The following is a 12670-nucleotide window of genomic DNA, read 5'->3' as shown; positions in this document are numbered from 1 at the left end:
TATAACTATAAAAAATAGGCTATTATTGTTTTGACTGATTTGCTTGGCATTGTAATGTAATGTGTATTTACATAGTACATTTATTGTGTATGGCCATACACCCAAGGTGCTTCGCAATCATGAGGGGGAGGGATCTCTCCACACCACCACCAGTGTGCAGCATCTACTTGGATGATGTGACGGCAGCCACAGGACAACAGCGCCAGTGCACTCACCACACACCAGCTATTGGTGGAGTGGAGAGACAGTAAGAGAGTCAATTCAGTGGATGGGGATGATTAGGAGGCCATGATGGATAAGAGTCATTGAAGGGAATTTGGCCAGGACACCGGGGTTACACGCTTACTCTTTACGAGAAGTACCATGGGATTTTTAATGACCGCAGAGCGTCAAGACCTTGGTTTAACATCTCATCCGAAAGACAAAGATCATTAGATTAAAAATAAAAAATAAAAAAAAGGTATTTCGTTCTCTGCTTTTGTTTTTGGTGAAGGGTGTCCCTCAAGTTTCTTGCTTAGGACCTCTTATATTTTATTTACATAAATAACCTTCATCAAATATTTCTTTTTTCAGATGCTATCATATGCAGATAATACTGTTATTTATATATTTTTTATCTAAACATAACATCTATCATATTCACTCTTCATTACAACAAAATTTCAATGCTATTCAAAAGTGTTTTTTTAGCTAATCGACTTGTACTGAAAGAAACCCATATAGTATGCACTTCACCTTTCGATTAAGTTTTCAGATGGTACTGTACTTAGGAAAGATGAGGAATTGAAGTACCTGACCTCTAGCTTGATTTCAACTCTCTTTAAGGTCTTATAGTAATGCAATTGTGGAAAAAAATATTGCTTAATTACCTTTTCCACTTCAAAGATTAGCTTAGAATTGCCACTGTTACTATTTCCATTAACTGTGTGGATATTGTCAAACAGAACACAACAGAGTCAGTTTTTAACCCTCTGAGCATAATTGATAATAGATTCATCATGTGCTACTCATTGAATTTATTATCATTAAAAGCTAGACAAGTTTCACTGGATTCAGTTCATTAACAAATGCATCTTATATTATCCCACTTACTTTAAGCAACACTCAATGTTCACTCAAAAGGGTTTCAGTAAAAAAGGACAATACAGTATATTATAATTACACTTTTCTACAACTGGGATGTTATTATGCATTAAATCTATAATACATTTATAATTTATTTGCAAACAACTCTCAAATAAAAATGAAAAACATTACTTCATCTAAGCTTCTTTGACACAATCTAAATTGTAAAAGCACTATAGAAATAAACATGAATTGAAATATGAATCATTCAATCCAAAATTAATTGATGCTAGTGTGAAACTAAGGTTTTAATACTGTTTTGTACATCCTACATGTGTATATAACTCACTATAATAATTCACCAACTTAAAAAGCCAATGTCCATATTTGGCTACACTATTATCCACAGAGAAAGCTGTTCAGCTATTAAACCGAGCCTGTCCCTCATTCAGCAACGATTCATTATTATAAAGACATTCTCCTATATCACTTGAAATACCATATGTGCTGGTATACAAAAAAGTGGATATGAAGGATCCCCAGATGGGACCTGAACATCTGCATCCTGCACTCTGTACAAAGGTAATTAGCATATCCCACGAGAATCATAAGCCCAGCTGTAAACAAACACATACTGTATATACACACACTCTATCTGCTTTAGCAGCACTGACGCGCACCAGAAGGGATATGATACCATGAACCCTGACATACAGATGCTATTTTAGTAATCACAATAGATATGGTCATGAATTTTTAGTTTTTGTAGTATATTGAACATTTTGGTTGCAGAAAAACATTATACATATATACATATAGAGGTGCAGTTAATACTTATACACAGCAGTGGACTGGGACAGTATTTTCACACGGAAAACGATATTACCTTATATCACCTATCGCTGCAATGATTGGAAAATGTAAAGGAGGTGGTGGGGTGGGACTGAGGTTGGGCAGGCCAGATTCATGATTGATGATCCTATGGCCAGTCTGCCCCTGCTTTTACATTATGCATTATTTAGAGAAATATTTATGTTAATGGAAATTGATAAATACATTTGTGTATCTGACTGTCATTTTTAACCAAACTGACTTGTAATGCATTAAATGTACATAAATCAGTACAATACATTCTCTTGAAACAGAAAACCTGATCTTAGCATTGCTGTTGCTATATTCTACTAATAACTAACATTGCTAACTAATTAGCTAACCTTGAGTTTAAAAATTAAAGTGAGTAAATGGATTGTTACTTTTTACAATTATTATGCCACAGATGACAGACCCTGGTGTCAATTTTCAAATCTTTAGACACAAAATTCACAACCATTTGCAAAATTGCACTCTTTTTTCAACAATACACACAAGTCAAATATAATTTGTTCACTGAACTAAAATTACCTTTTCAATATAACACACCTGAACATTAAATGTATCCCATTTCAAAATGCATCTTAAACATTATATTTGAAAAAAATCTGTATTCATTTAATTAACACGATGTAACTATCAACTGATACAAGCGCTCAAAATAATAAGTAACTGTTGCATTACTCTTGGTGCATGGAGACTGATGTACAATGACAGTTTAAATACAATATGAGAAATCCAAATGTAATTTGATTATGTTGCTATATATATCATCCCATATATCAGCTTTTAATATGGGGACGTGCCGTGAGAAACACTTTGGATAATTTTATTATTCACTTTTTATTTTTTTTAAACCTACTATATGATTGAATGAATGAAACTTTAGTTCAGTGATTCCACTGTCTCTACTATTCCCTCTACACTTATGTATAAACCATATTGAAACCTGTATCATATATTTTAAACAACAGTATTGAATGACTGTTACAGTTTTTCTTGTTTGCTTTGACCTGGTTAAGGAAACTAGGATCCACTCCATTTTCCTCATCACTATCCCAGCAGAGCAGAAGACATGTCTTGCAAATGTGTAAACTCTCTCGTTGGATTGACACATTTTTCAGAACAGTTAACACAGATGTCATTCAAGCAGTCCAAACCCCATTGTTTTGGCTATGGTAACCAAACAGAAACCATCTATTCCTAACTATTAGAAACTTTCAAAATTAGCATGAAATCTCTACAGCACCGGTTTGACACTCCTTCACACAAATCTTCAATAAGCAATCAGTCTGCAAACCTCAAAGGGTGGTAGGTCTATATTGATCTTTGCCAGCATGGATGGAGGAGGTCAATAGTGGCTGTCTTATACTGCTTATAGATATTCCTTTATTTTTGTTTACATGTGTTTGCTGCAATATTTACAGTATTTAATTAGGTTCTTTTTGTTTAGTTTTTTTTACAGTACTTCAGTTTTCAGCCGCAGTTTGAAAAAATGTCATGGAATCAATACAATTTCAATCAAAGCATTTCTTATTCTTGATCCAATTCTTTGTAAGAAGGAAAATTTGGCACAGTCTACATCGAAAGACAACAAACGGCACTGGCAATAGCCTACAATGTCAAGTAATGGTGCACTGATTCACACTGAGTTCTGTATTTTGTTGTACATTGTGTAATGCTTGATTGAAAGAACTCATATACTTGTTTGCAATTTGTGTTATTTGAAGGCAAATTTTGCTTTTGCTGCATGTTTTAAATGTTTTGGCACAGTTAGAGCCTTTTGAAAGCAAAATACACCATTTTGACCATGAACCTAAACCGCTGTTTAGGCTTGTGTGTTAACTGTTTTGAAAATGTGGAGTTTCAGTTGACGGCTCCATCAAAGCAATCAAGAAAAACTGTAATGATTGTTTATTGAAACGATTTGTATCTTGTGTGTGGGTGATCTAAAGTTGTGTTCCTGTAGTATTTGTATGATAAAAGGATTATGTGAACCAATGATCCTGAAAATGCAAGAGAAAGAAATGAACACAGCATGAAGAGTTTTGAACACTGGAGAGGCTGTTTTATAAGTAGTGACTGTTCAGAGTTTTGTGTCTAGAGTTTTGAAAATTGACACCAGGGTTCTGAAATTTGTGGCAAAACAATTGTAAAAAACTGTACCCCTTGTGTGCGGTGATTTTGGGGCTTAATTTGGCTTTTTCTTTCTCTGTGTTTCAGCAAATTGAATGATTTTTGGTGATAAATCTTATTTTGACACATATTTAAGGAAAAATGCTTTGAAATTTTTCAAAAACTCGACAATACACTCAAAACTGACACATTTTACCTCTTCTCAACAGGACAAAATAGCAACAATCAATAATGCATGATTATATGCTGTCATGGCTTTGCAATCAAAAAATGCCGTTATAATGGAAGTCAATGGTGAAAAATCATCCATCAACATAATGAAATGGTAGTCCATTTGATCAGTACACAGGGGTTAATTGACTTAATGAATTATTTTTTTTAATTATTCACATACAGTAGTACATTTACTTAATCATTTTAAGGCATCGACTTTAATGACTTTTTAAGTCAACAACTCACTTCGAAGGGGACCAATATGGCCCTTTTACAAGATGTAAAATTAGTCTCTGATGTCTATGTATATGAAGTTTCACCTCAAAATACACCACAAATAATGTTTTATAGCTCTTTGAAACTGACCCTTTAGGAATCCTAACTGTGTCATTTTGGTGACTGTTGCTTTAAATTCTAATGAGATTGTGCTCCCAGTCCCAGTTTAAAACAGGGCGGAGCTACAAATGTGCTAGCATAGTGGCAGAGATCATCACTAATAGGCAGGGCTTTCTCCCTCTGATGACATGTACAATGGGAGATTGTAAATCAAAGTGTTTCTGCTGACTGTTTATGAAGTGTGATTATAAAAACTCATTATAAAAGCTGTTGCCACACAAATGGTTTAAACAGCTTATAAAAGTGATTTTTGCATAATCGGCCCCCTTTAAAAGCCAAAGGTTTACTCAAACTTAAAAAAAATAAATAAAAAATCAAAGATAAAAAAATTATAATATCAAATATTGCTTTTTAAAGGGTCTACTTATCCTTTTCTTCCACAATGCTGTATGCAGTGACTCTTGCTTCTGTGTTTGCGTCATGTGAGGGAAAATATTTTAAAACAGGTTATAATGTTGTAAATAATGTTCAGTTTCCTAAGCTTCAGATGACCCCATTACTGTATATTTTAAGGAGCGGTGGAGATTCATTTTGTGCTTTGAACTTGCAGTTTATGAATCCCCCATGGACAATGATTTCAGCTAAAAGTCAACTTTACTGTTCAGCTGGAGAAAGAAAATCACTTAAAGGGGCAGTTCACCCAAAGATGAAACTTCTCTCACCATATACAGAACTCACACTCAAGTGGTTATAATCTTTTTTATTCTGTTGAACATAAAACAAGATAATCTGAAGAATTTTGGGCAAAAGCAAATATTTTGTGTTCAACAGAAGAAAGGAGAATATAAAAAAGATTTGGAACAAGGAAGAGTAAAAGATAACAATTATTTTGGGCTACTTTGTAAACTCTTCCCTTTCTATTTTTTTTGGGGGGGAACTAGTAATTTATCTTTATTTCACTAAATATTAGGAGCTGAAAAATAGCACTGATTTATCCGACTACATCTGACTAGACATGATAAATGAAATGAGCTCCTAAATATTACAGCATGTTTCATATTAGCACTTCTACCTAAAAACAAAGCCAATAAAATGTTGCTCATGAAAATTGCTCATGATGTCACCCCATTAAAGGATGAGACAAGTAGGAGGCTTGTATTGAAGACCTTGGAAAAGACATAAAATAAAACACTACCTGACAAACATAATCCTGGCAGTAGTGCCATCTTTATCAAGGAGAGAGCATCCATGCATGCCATGTGGAGTATGTGGGTCAGAACATTGTGCTTGTCAAATGTGGTCCTGATGGGCAGAATGCAGCCCAGATGGTCTGCGAGTAGGTCTCTCAAAGGTCTTCATAAAGTGTGAAGATACAGCAACTAGTTAATAAACTTCTTTAGTAGTGATGGAATTTTTTTATTATTTTTGTAGAATAACCACACTGTAAAAAACGAAATCTTGCTGCCCTAAATGATTTAGTTTTTTAGTCATTACTGAGATTGCATTTCTAGTCACTTACATTAATCAAACTGACTACAAATACAACGCTATCTCACAGCAATTTGAAACATTTTAATTAATTCTTATTAGCTAATTCTTATAAAATCGTAAAATTTATTAGTATGATTTAGTATGATTTGCTCATCCACCAATGAAGGTTGGGTTTAAAGATTACCTACTTTTAAAAATCATACATTTTTATACAACTGAACTTGTATGAATAAATTAGCTACTAAACTAACAAAATGTAAAACAGTTACGTTTCCTAGTGAAATCAGACTGAAAAATATTAAGGTAAACTTTGTATAACTGATTCATTCATTTTCTTTTCGGCTTAGTCACTTTATTAATCTGGGGTCGCCACAGCGGAATGAACTGCCAACTTATCCAGCACATGTTTTACGCAGCGGATGCCCTTCCAGCTGCATCCCAACTCTGGGAAACATCCATACATATTCATTCACACTCATACACTACAAACAATTTAGCCTACCCAATTCACCTGTACCGCATGCCTTTGGACTGTGGGGGAAACCGGAGCACCTGGAGGAAACCCACGCGAGCGCAGGGAGAACATGCAAACTCCACACAGAAATGAAAACTGACCCAGCCGAGACTCGAACCAGCGCCCTACTTGCTGTGAGGCGACAGCATTAGCTGCGCCACTGCGTCGCCCTTTGTATAACTTAAAACATTTAATTGAAACCTGATTAACTTATTAAAAAAAGTTAACAACATAAAAATAATAGTTGTGTAGTGACAGGGATTTTTATTGAGATTTCAGAGAGGGAAAAAAGCTAAAAATAATGTTATAGTGACCTCTAGGGGCTGTTTACACAACAATGTTTTCAGCCAAATATGGGAAACTTGTCTGTTTATATGACAACTGCGTTTTTGAGACTAAAAACGCATGAATCTGTGAATGGGTTAAAAAGCGGACGTTTTTAAAAACAGTGTCTGTGTAAACAGAAATTGAGAATCTATGAAAAAGATGACGTCATGCGGGTGCACATTAAAAAGGCAAGCGCAAAAAAAGTGTTGGGTATGGGTTAGTGTTGTTGTTGCTCGAGTGTTTACTAATACTTCGAAACATTCATCTTACACACACAGCAAATTCTACATACACACCAGCATTGTCACTTCCAACAGTTACTGTTTACTACAAAGGTGATAGCACCAAAATACTGGCCTGACATACTGTGCATTTATGTAATACAGTGTTTTTGGCCTTTTTTTAGCATGTGTAAGTGCATACTGTTTTGAAAACATTGTCGTGTATACATAAAAAAAAATTTTAAATGCAAGAGAAAAACGTTTCAGTCTTTGTCATATAAACATAGCTTTAATTTGGTCTAAACATTGATTATACAATGACTAGGGTGTGAATTACAGGAGGGTTTGAGCCCCTTATTTAATCCTTAACATCAAAAATAAGATGTTGGAGAGGGGTTGGGGGACTGACCTTTAAATAGTGGGAAAATACTTTGCACTGAATTTCATCTTAAACACTAATAATATTAAGTTAATATCATTATAGTTTTGGCCACCCCTATAATGGTTCATACCATTATCAGCGCGTGATCATATTCATTTAGCAGTCTGAAAACAGCAGATTCTGCATTCCGACAGACACTGTGTCAACACAAGTGTTCAAAAAGACACTTTTCTTGTAAAACAGGTGTCAACATATGCTCACACGTGGAATTTATCAGTAAAACAGTAAGTGCAATCTGTTATGATAATCCATTTATCAGTGCCTATCCCTGGAATGTGCCATTTTGTATATAAAATATAGGGCATCTTTGAGAATTATTTGTCTGTTGAAATGGTCTATCAGAAGCTGTGAGAATCCAATCATAATCCCTAAAAACACTGAAAACTTTATTACATTTGATTAATAAATTACATGTAATTGAATTAAATATATGAATTTGCTTCACTAAGGCGTATTTATTACACAAACTATTGAAAAAAGCAGATTCCCTTATAGTCAATGTTTTATTCGCACACTACACACACTACAAAAATGCTGTTTGCTGTTTTGTTCAACCTACTTATTTTAAATGAGCTGAAACAACACAATTATTGTTTTTTTTGGAGGGGACACAATAGTTTATGTTCAATGCACTTAAATTTGTAAAAAATAATAAGTTAACTTAATTCCCTCATGTTGTCCCAGCACAAATCGATTGTGTGGAACCCAGCATTTTCTGCAGTGTATGTTCTTCTATAATCCCCAGCATATGTAAACAAATCAAATGCACTTCAATCATGTGCTTGAAATAGAAAAAAAAATCTATTCAAATATCCAGCATCTGTGGCTTTCATAACAGGATAATGCTGTGTAATGATGTGCCGAGGCTCTGTGATATATTGTATTGTGTTTTGCGCCCACACATTCTCCTCAGATCCAAATGTCAGGCAAAGGTGGAATAATAATAAAGGACAAGGAAACCTGAAAAATATCACACAGTGCACGGGTTTGTAAGCATCTCAGGAAGAAAGAGAATGTTAGAGCTGACATTAGAGCAGGATAACAATGACTAAAAAGAAAAAGAAAAAAAAAAAAAAAAAGAGAAGAATGGCATTATTTGCCTTGTAGCGGTTCAGCTGTCACTATGAGCATGGGGGAAATTCATAAGACTGGATGTTTTTTTATATAATTACAGCCACTTTTGGTGCTTTTGTGCATGTTTTTGAGCATCCTGATCTGACAAGCTGTAGTTAAAATGTAACTGAATTAATAAAAATGTGCATTTCAGAAAAGATTTTCAAAAGCAATTGTGGATAAAAGACAAATAATTTGTGTTTCTCAAATACAAGACAAATACTTTGCAATAAAGACCACAAACTGCAACATTTTGCACCCACAATCCAGCATCACCAGAGCACAAAGGAGAAAATAGTCAGCAATAAATAACTTTCTTTAATCATTTAACTGCATACAATTTTCAAATAACAGAAATATAAATTATATTGTGCATAAAAGTGATACACATTTAAAAGAGTTGACCCTTCTTGGGTGCTGCTTTTGTACCAAATCATAATAACAATCACCTGTTGACATCACCTGTTACAAAACACTTCATTATCTAACCAATTTACCTGATTACTAGCCCTAAACTGCTTCTGTCCTAACTTTTTTGTGATGTGTTGCAGGTCTGAATGACAGGAAATGATGTGTACACACACACACACACACATAGTGAATCCTTCATTCACTGAATGAACGCTCTAAACTGAACTGCAAGTAATGATTTCTAATAGCAATGCTGATAAATTAATCAAGTTTTTTTTATAAATATAGGTAAATAATTAAAATTAATAAATATTTTTCAGTGATGTTATCTGTTTACTTTAAACCTCATGTTATGTCAGAATTCTGTATACAATACAATGAAATTACAATAAAACAAAACAAAAAAACAAAGACAAATCAAAAACAATAAAACAGAAGAAAACAAAGCAAAAAACAAGACAAAACAAAAAACAAAACAAACAACAAGACAAAACAAAAAACAATAAAACAGAAGAAAACATAACAAAAAACAAGACAAAACAAAAAACAAGACAAAACAAAAAACAACAAAACAAAACAAAAAACAAGACAAAACAAAAAACAATAAAACAGAAGAAAACATAACAAAAAACAAGACAAAACAAAAAACAAAACAAAACAAAAAACAACAAAACAAAAAACAACAAAAAACAAGACAAAACAAAAAACAACAATAAAACAGAAGAAAACCAAACAAAAAACAAGACAAAACAAAAAACAAGACAAAACAAAAAACAACAAAACAAAACAAAAAACAAGACAAAACAAAAAACAACAAAACAAAACAACAAAAAACAAACAACAAAACAAAACAAAAAACAAGACAAAACAAAAAACAAGACAAAACAAAAAACAAGACAAAACAAAAAACAACAAAAAAAAACAAAAACAACAAACAAAACAAAAAACAAGACAAAACAAAAAACAAGACAAAACAAAAAACAACAAAACAAAAAACAAGACAAAACAAAAAACAAGACAAAACAAAAAACAAGAAAAAACAAAAAACAACAAAACAAAACAAAAAACAAGACAAAACAAAAAACAAGACAAAACAAAAAACAAGACAAAACAAAAAACAACAAAACAAAAAACAAGACAAAACAAAAAACAAGAAAAAACAAAAAACAACAAAACAAAACAAAAAACAAGACAAAACAAAAACAACAAAACAAAACAGCAAAAAACAAACAACAAAAAAAAAACAAAAAACAAGACAAAACAAAAAACAACAAAACAAAAAACAAGACAAAACAAAAAACGACAAAACAAAACAAAAAACAATAAAACTGAAGAAAACAAAACAAAAAACAAGACAAAACAAAAAACAACAAAACAAAAAACAATAAACAGAAGAAAACAAAACAAAAAACAAGACAAAACAAAAAACAAGAAAACAGAAGAAAACAAAACAAAAAACAAGACAAAACAAAAAACAACAAAACAAAAAACAAGACAAAACAAAAAACAACAAAACAGAAGAAAACAAAACAAAAAAACAAACAAAAACAAAACAAAAAAGACAAAAAAACCAAACCAAAACAAAATAAAATAAAAAAACTCTTTTTTTAAACAATATCAAACCAAAAAAATGGTAAATAAATATATCTAATAAATATTTTCAGTGATGCTATCTGTTTAGTTTGACCCTCGTGTTATGCCAAAATTCTTTATACAATACAATGAAATTACAACAAAACAAAACAAAACAAAACAAAACAAAACAAAAAACAAATCAGGAACAAAAACACAAACTCTTTTTTTTTTAAACAATATCAAACCAAAACCCCCCAAAAAGTTGATTCTAAAAAAAGCCATTTTATACAATATTTTACTGATCCACCCTTTTATTATTTGTTTACTTTTGTGATGCTGAAGTGGAAGAAACCGGTCTTACTGTAGCAATGCCAGTATCACAGGTTTCATGTTCACCAAAACTGGCTCTTATTTAATATTCAAACAAAGCAAATTTATAACAATACTAACTATCTATATTAGATATACATCAAGTATATAAATATATATGACTTTATTTTATGAATAAATTAATTTATACATAAATATTGTAGATATTAATCTGACCTGATAGACCTGAGTCCTCCTCGCTGTTGTCGCCCTCTTCTCCTGCTTTCTCCAGGTTGCTGAGAGATTTACTGCGAGTGCGGAAGTTTCTCAGCAGGTTGCGGTGCTCCTGGTAGCTGATGGGAGGGCTATCAGGACCAATGTGAACCGGACGAGGAGTTCCGTAGTAGTTTCCTAATCCAGGAAGCATAAGAAGACTGTCACTCAGGTCTGCCAGGGACTCCTTTGATACAGTTTCACAGTTATTATGGTCATGAAGACTTTATTTTCTTGATGTTGTGGTTTATTACCTGTTAGTATTAATGTGTACCCACTCTGACCTCATAGTCTAGAAAATACGCTCACATTTAATCCTACATTTTTATTACAATGTGTATTGTAACTACAGATTTAAAGGGATAGTTCATCACAAAATTCAATTTACTCAAGTGGTTCAAAGTCTTTAGGAATTTGCTTTTTTCTTGAACACAAAAGAAGATTTGGTAACACTTTAAAATAATGATCCATTTGATAATGTTAATTAGTGTATTTACTAACATGAACAAAAATATACAGTAATGTAAATTAAATAACATTAGTTCATGTTAACTCAGAGTGCATTAGCTACACTGTAAAAAGTAAAGGTGCTTCAAGTACCCTGTTGAGTACTCAAGGAACTTTAAAATGTATTTTAAGTGCCTCAAAGCTCCTTCTCTCAAAATGGGGTTTCTTGAGGAACCACTGACAGTCTTTGAAGTGCTTGCAGTAACTGGGATCCTACAAGCACTTTTTGTCAATACTGAGGTTCTGGAGTCACTGTTTCCTTACACCAAGACCTCGAAGTACTTTGAAAGTTATTGGAGGAACTCTAATTTCAAAAAAGAGTTACTGAAAGATCTATTAACTTATATAATGGTTCTTGGTGGATCTCTCCTCTAAAAGCTAGCACTTAAAGCAACCAAGAGATTTTTTTTTCTGTCATAATTAAATAGACAATTGTGGAGACCAGTAAATGAGATGGATGTTCATTTACTTAATATTTACTTAGTTATTTGTGCTTTTAGAATTATATGAAATTTGGTGTTTGTTTTTCTTTTTTGTGTGGCACTCACTGTGAACACAGGAATATCAATGATTAGAGTCTAAATGTTAACTTGATTGCAGTTAGGAGGCTGACTGGGAAATTGTGAAAAAATTAGAAAATGTAAAAGTAATTTTGGAGGATAAAATACAAATGAGCCACAACAGAGTGGAAAAGAGACAAAAACATGCACAGGCATGTACAATTATGAAAATGATAATTATTAAAGGGGACTAATTTAATTTTTTGTCAATTTACCTCATTAGACCCTTGAATTTTGACATTTAAAACAATAATAACAACAACAACAACAACTGCTGCAATAATAATATTAACAATAATAGTAATAA

The 12670-nt window shown here is 32.6% G+C and overlaps 1 protein-coding gene across 1 annotated transcript in view; it reads right to left on the bottom strand.

Annotated features, from left to right (window-relative positions):
- LOC130233207 (membrane-associated guanylate kinase, WW and PDZ domain-containing protein 1) overlaps window positions 1–12670 on the bottom strand; it is a 153747-nt gene that overhangs the window by 80980 nt on the left and 60097 nt on the right. Inside the window, exon 5 of the mRNA XM_056463135.1 lies at window positions 11261–11434. Within this exon, the coding sequence (XP_056319110.1) occupies window positions 11261–11434 (174 nt within the window). The remainder of the gene's footprint in view (window positions 1–11260; window positions 11435–12670) is intronic.

This window comes from Danio aesculapii, chromosome 8 (genome assembly GCF_903798145.1).
Source record: "Danio aesculapii chromosome 8, fDanAes4.1, whole genome shotgun sequence".
Classification (NCBI taxonomy): domain Eukaryota; kingdom Metazoa; phylum Chordata; class Actinopteri; order Cypriniformes; family Danionidae; genus Danio; species Danio aesculapii.
The sequence above is the reverse complement of the archived record's forward strand: the minus strand, read 5'-3'. Positions and strand labels throughout refer to the sequence as shown.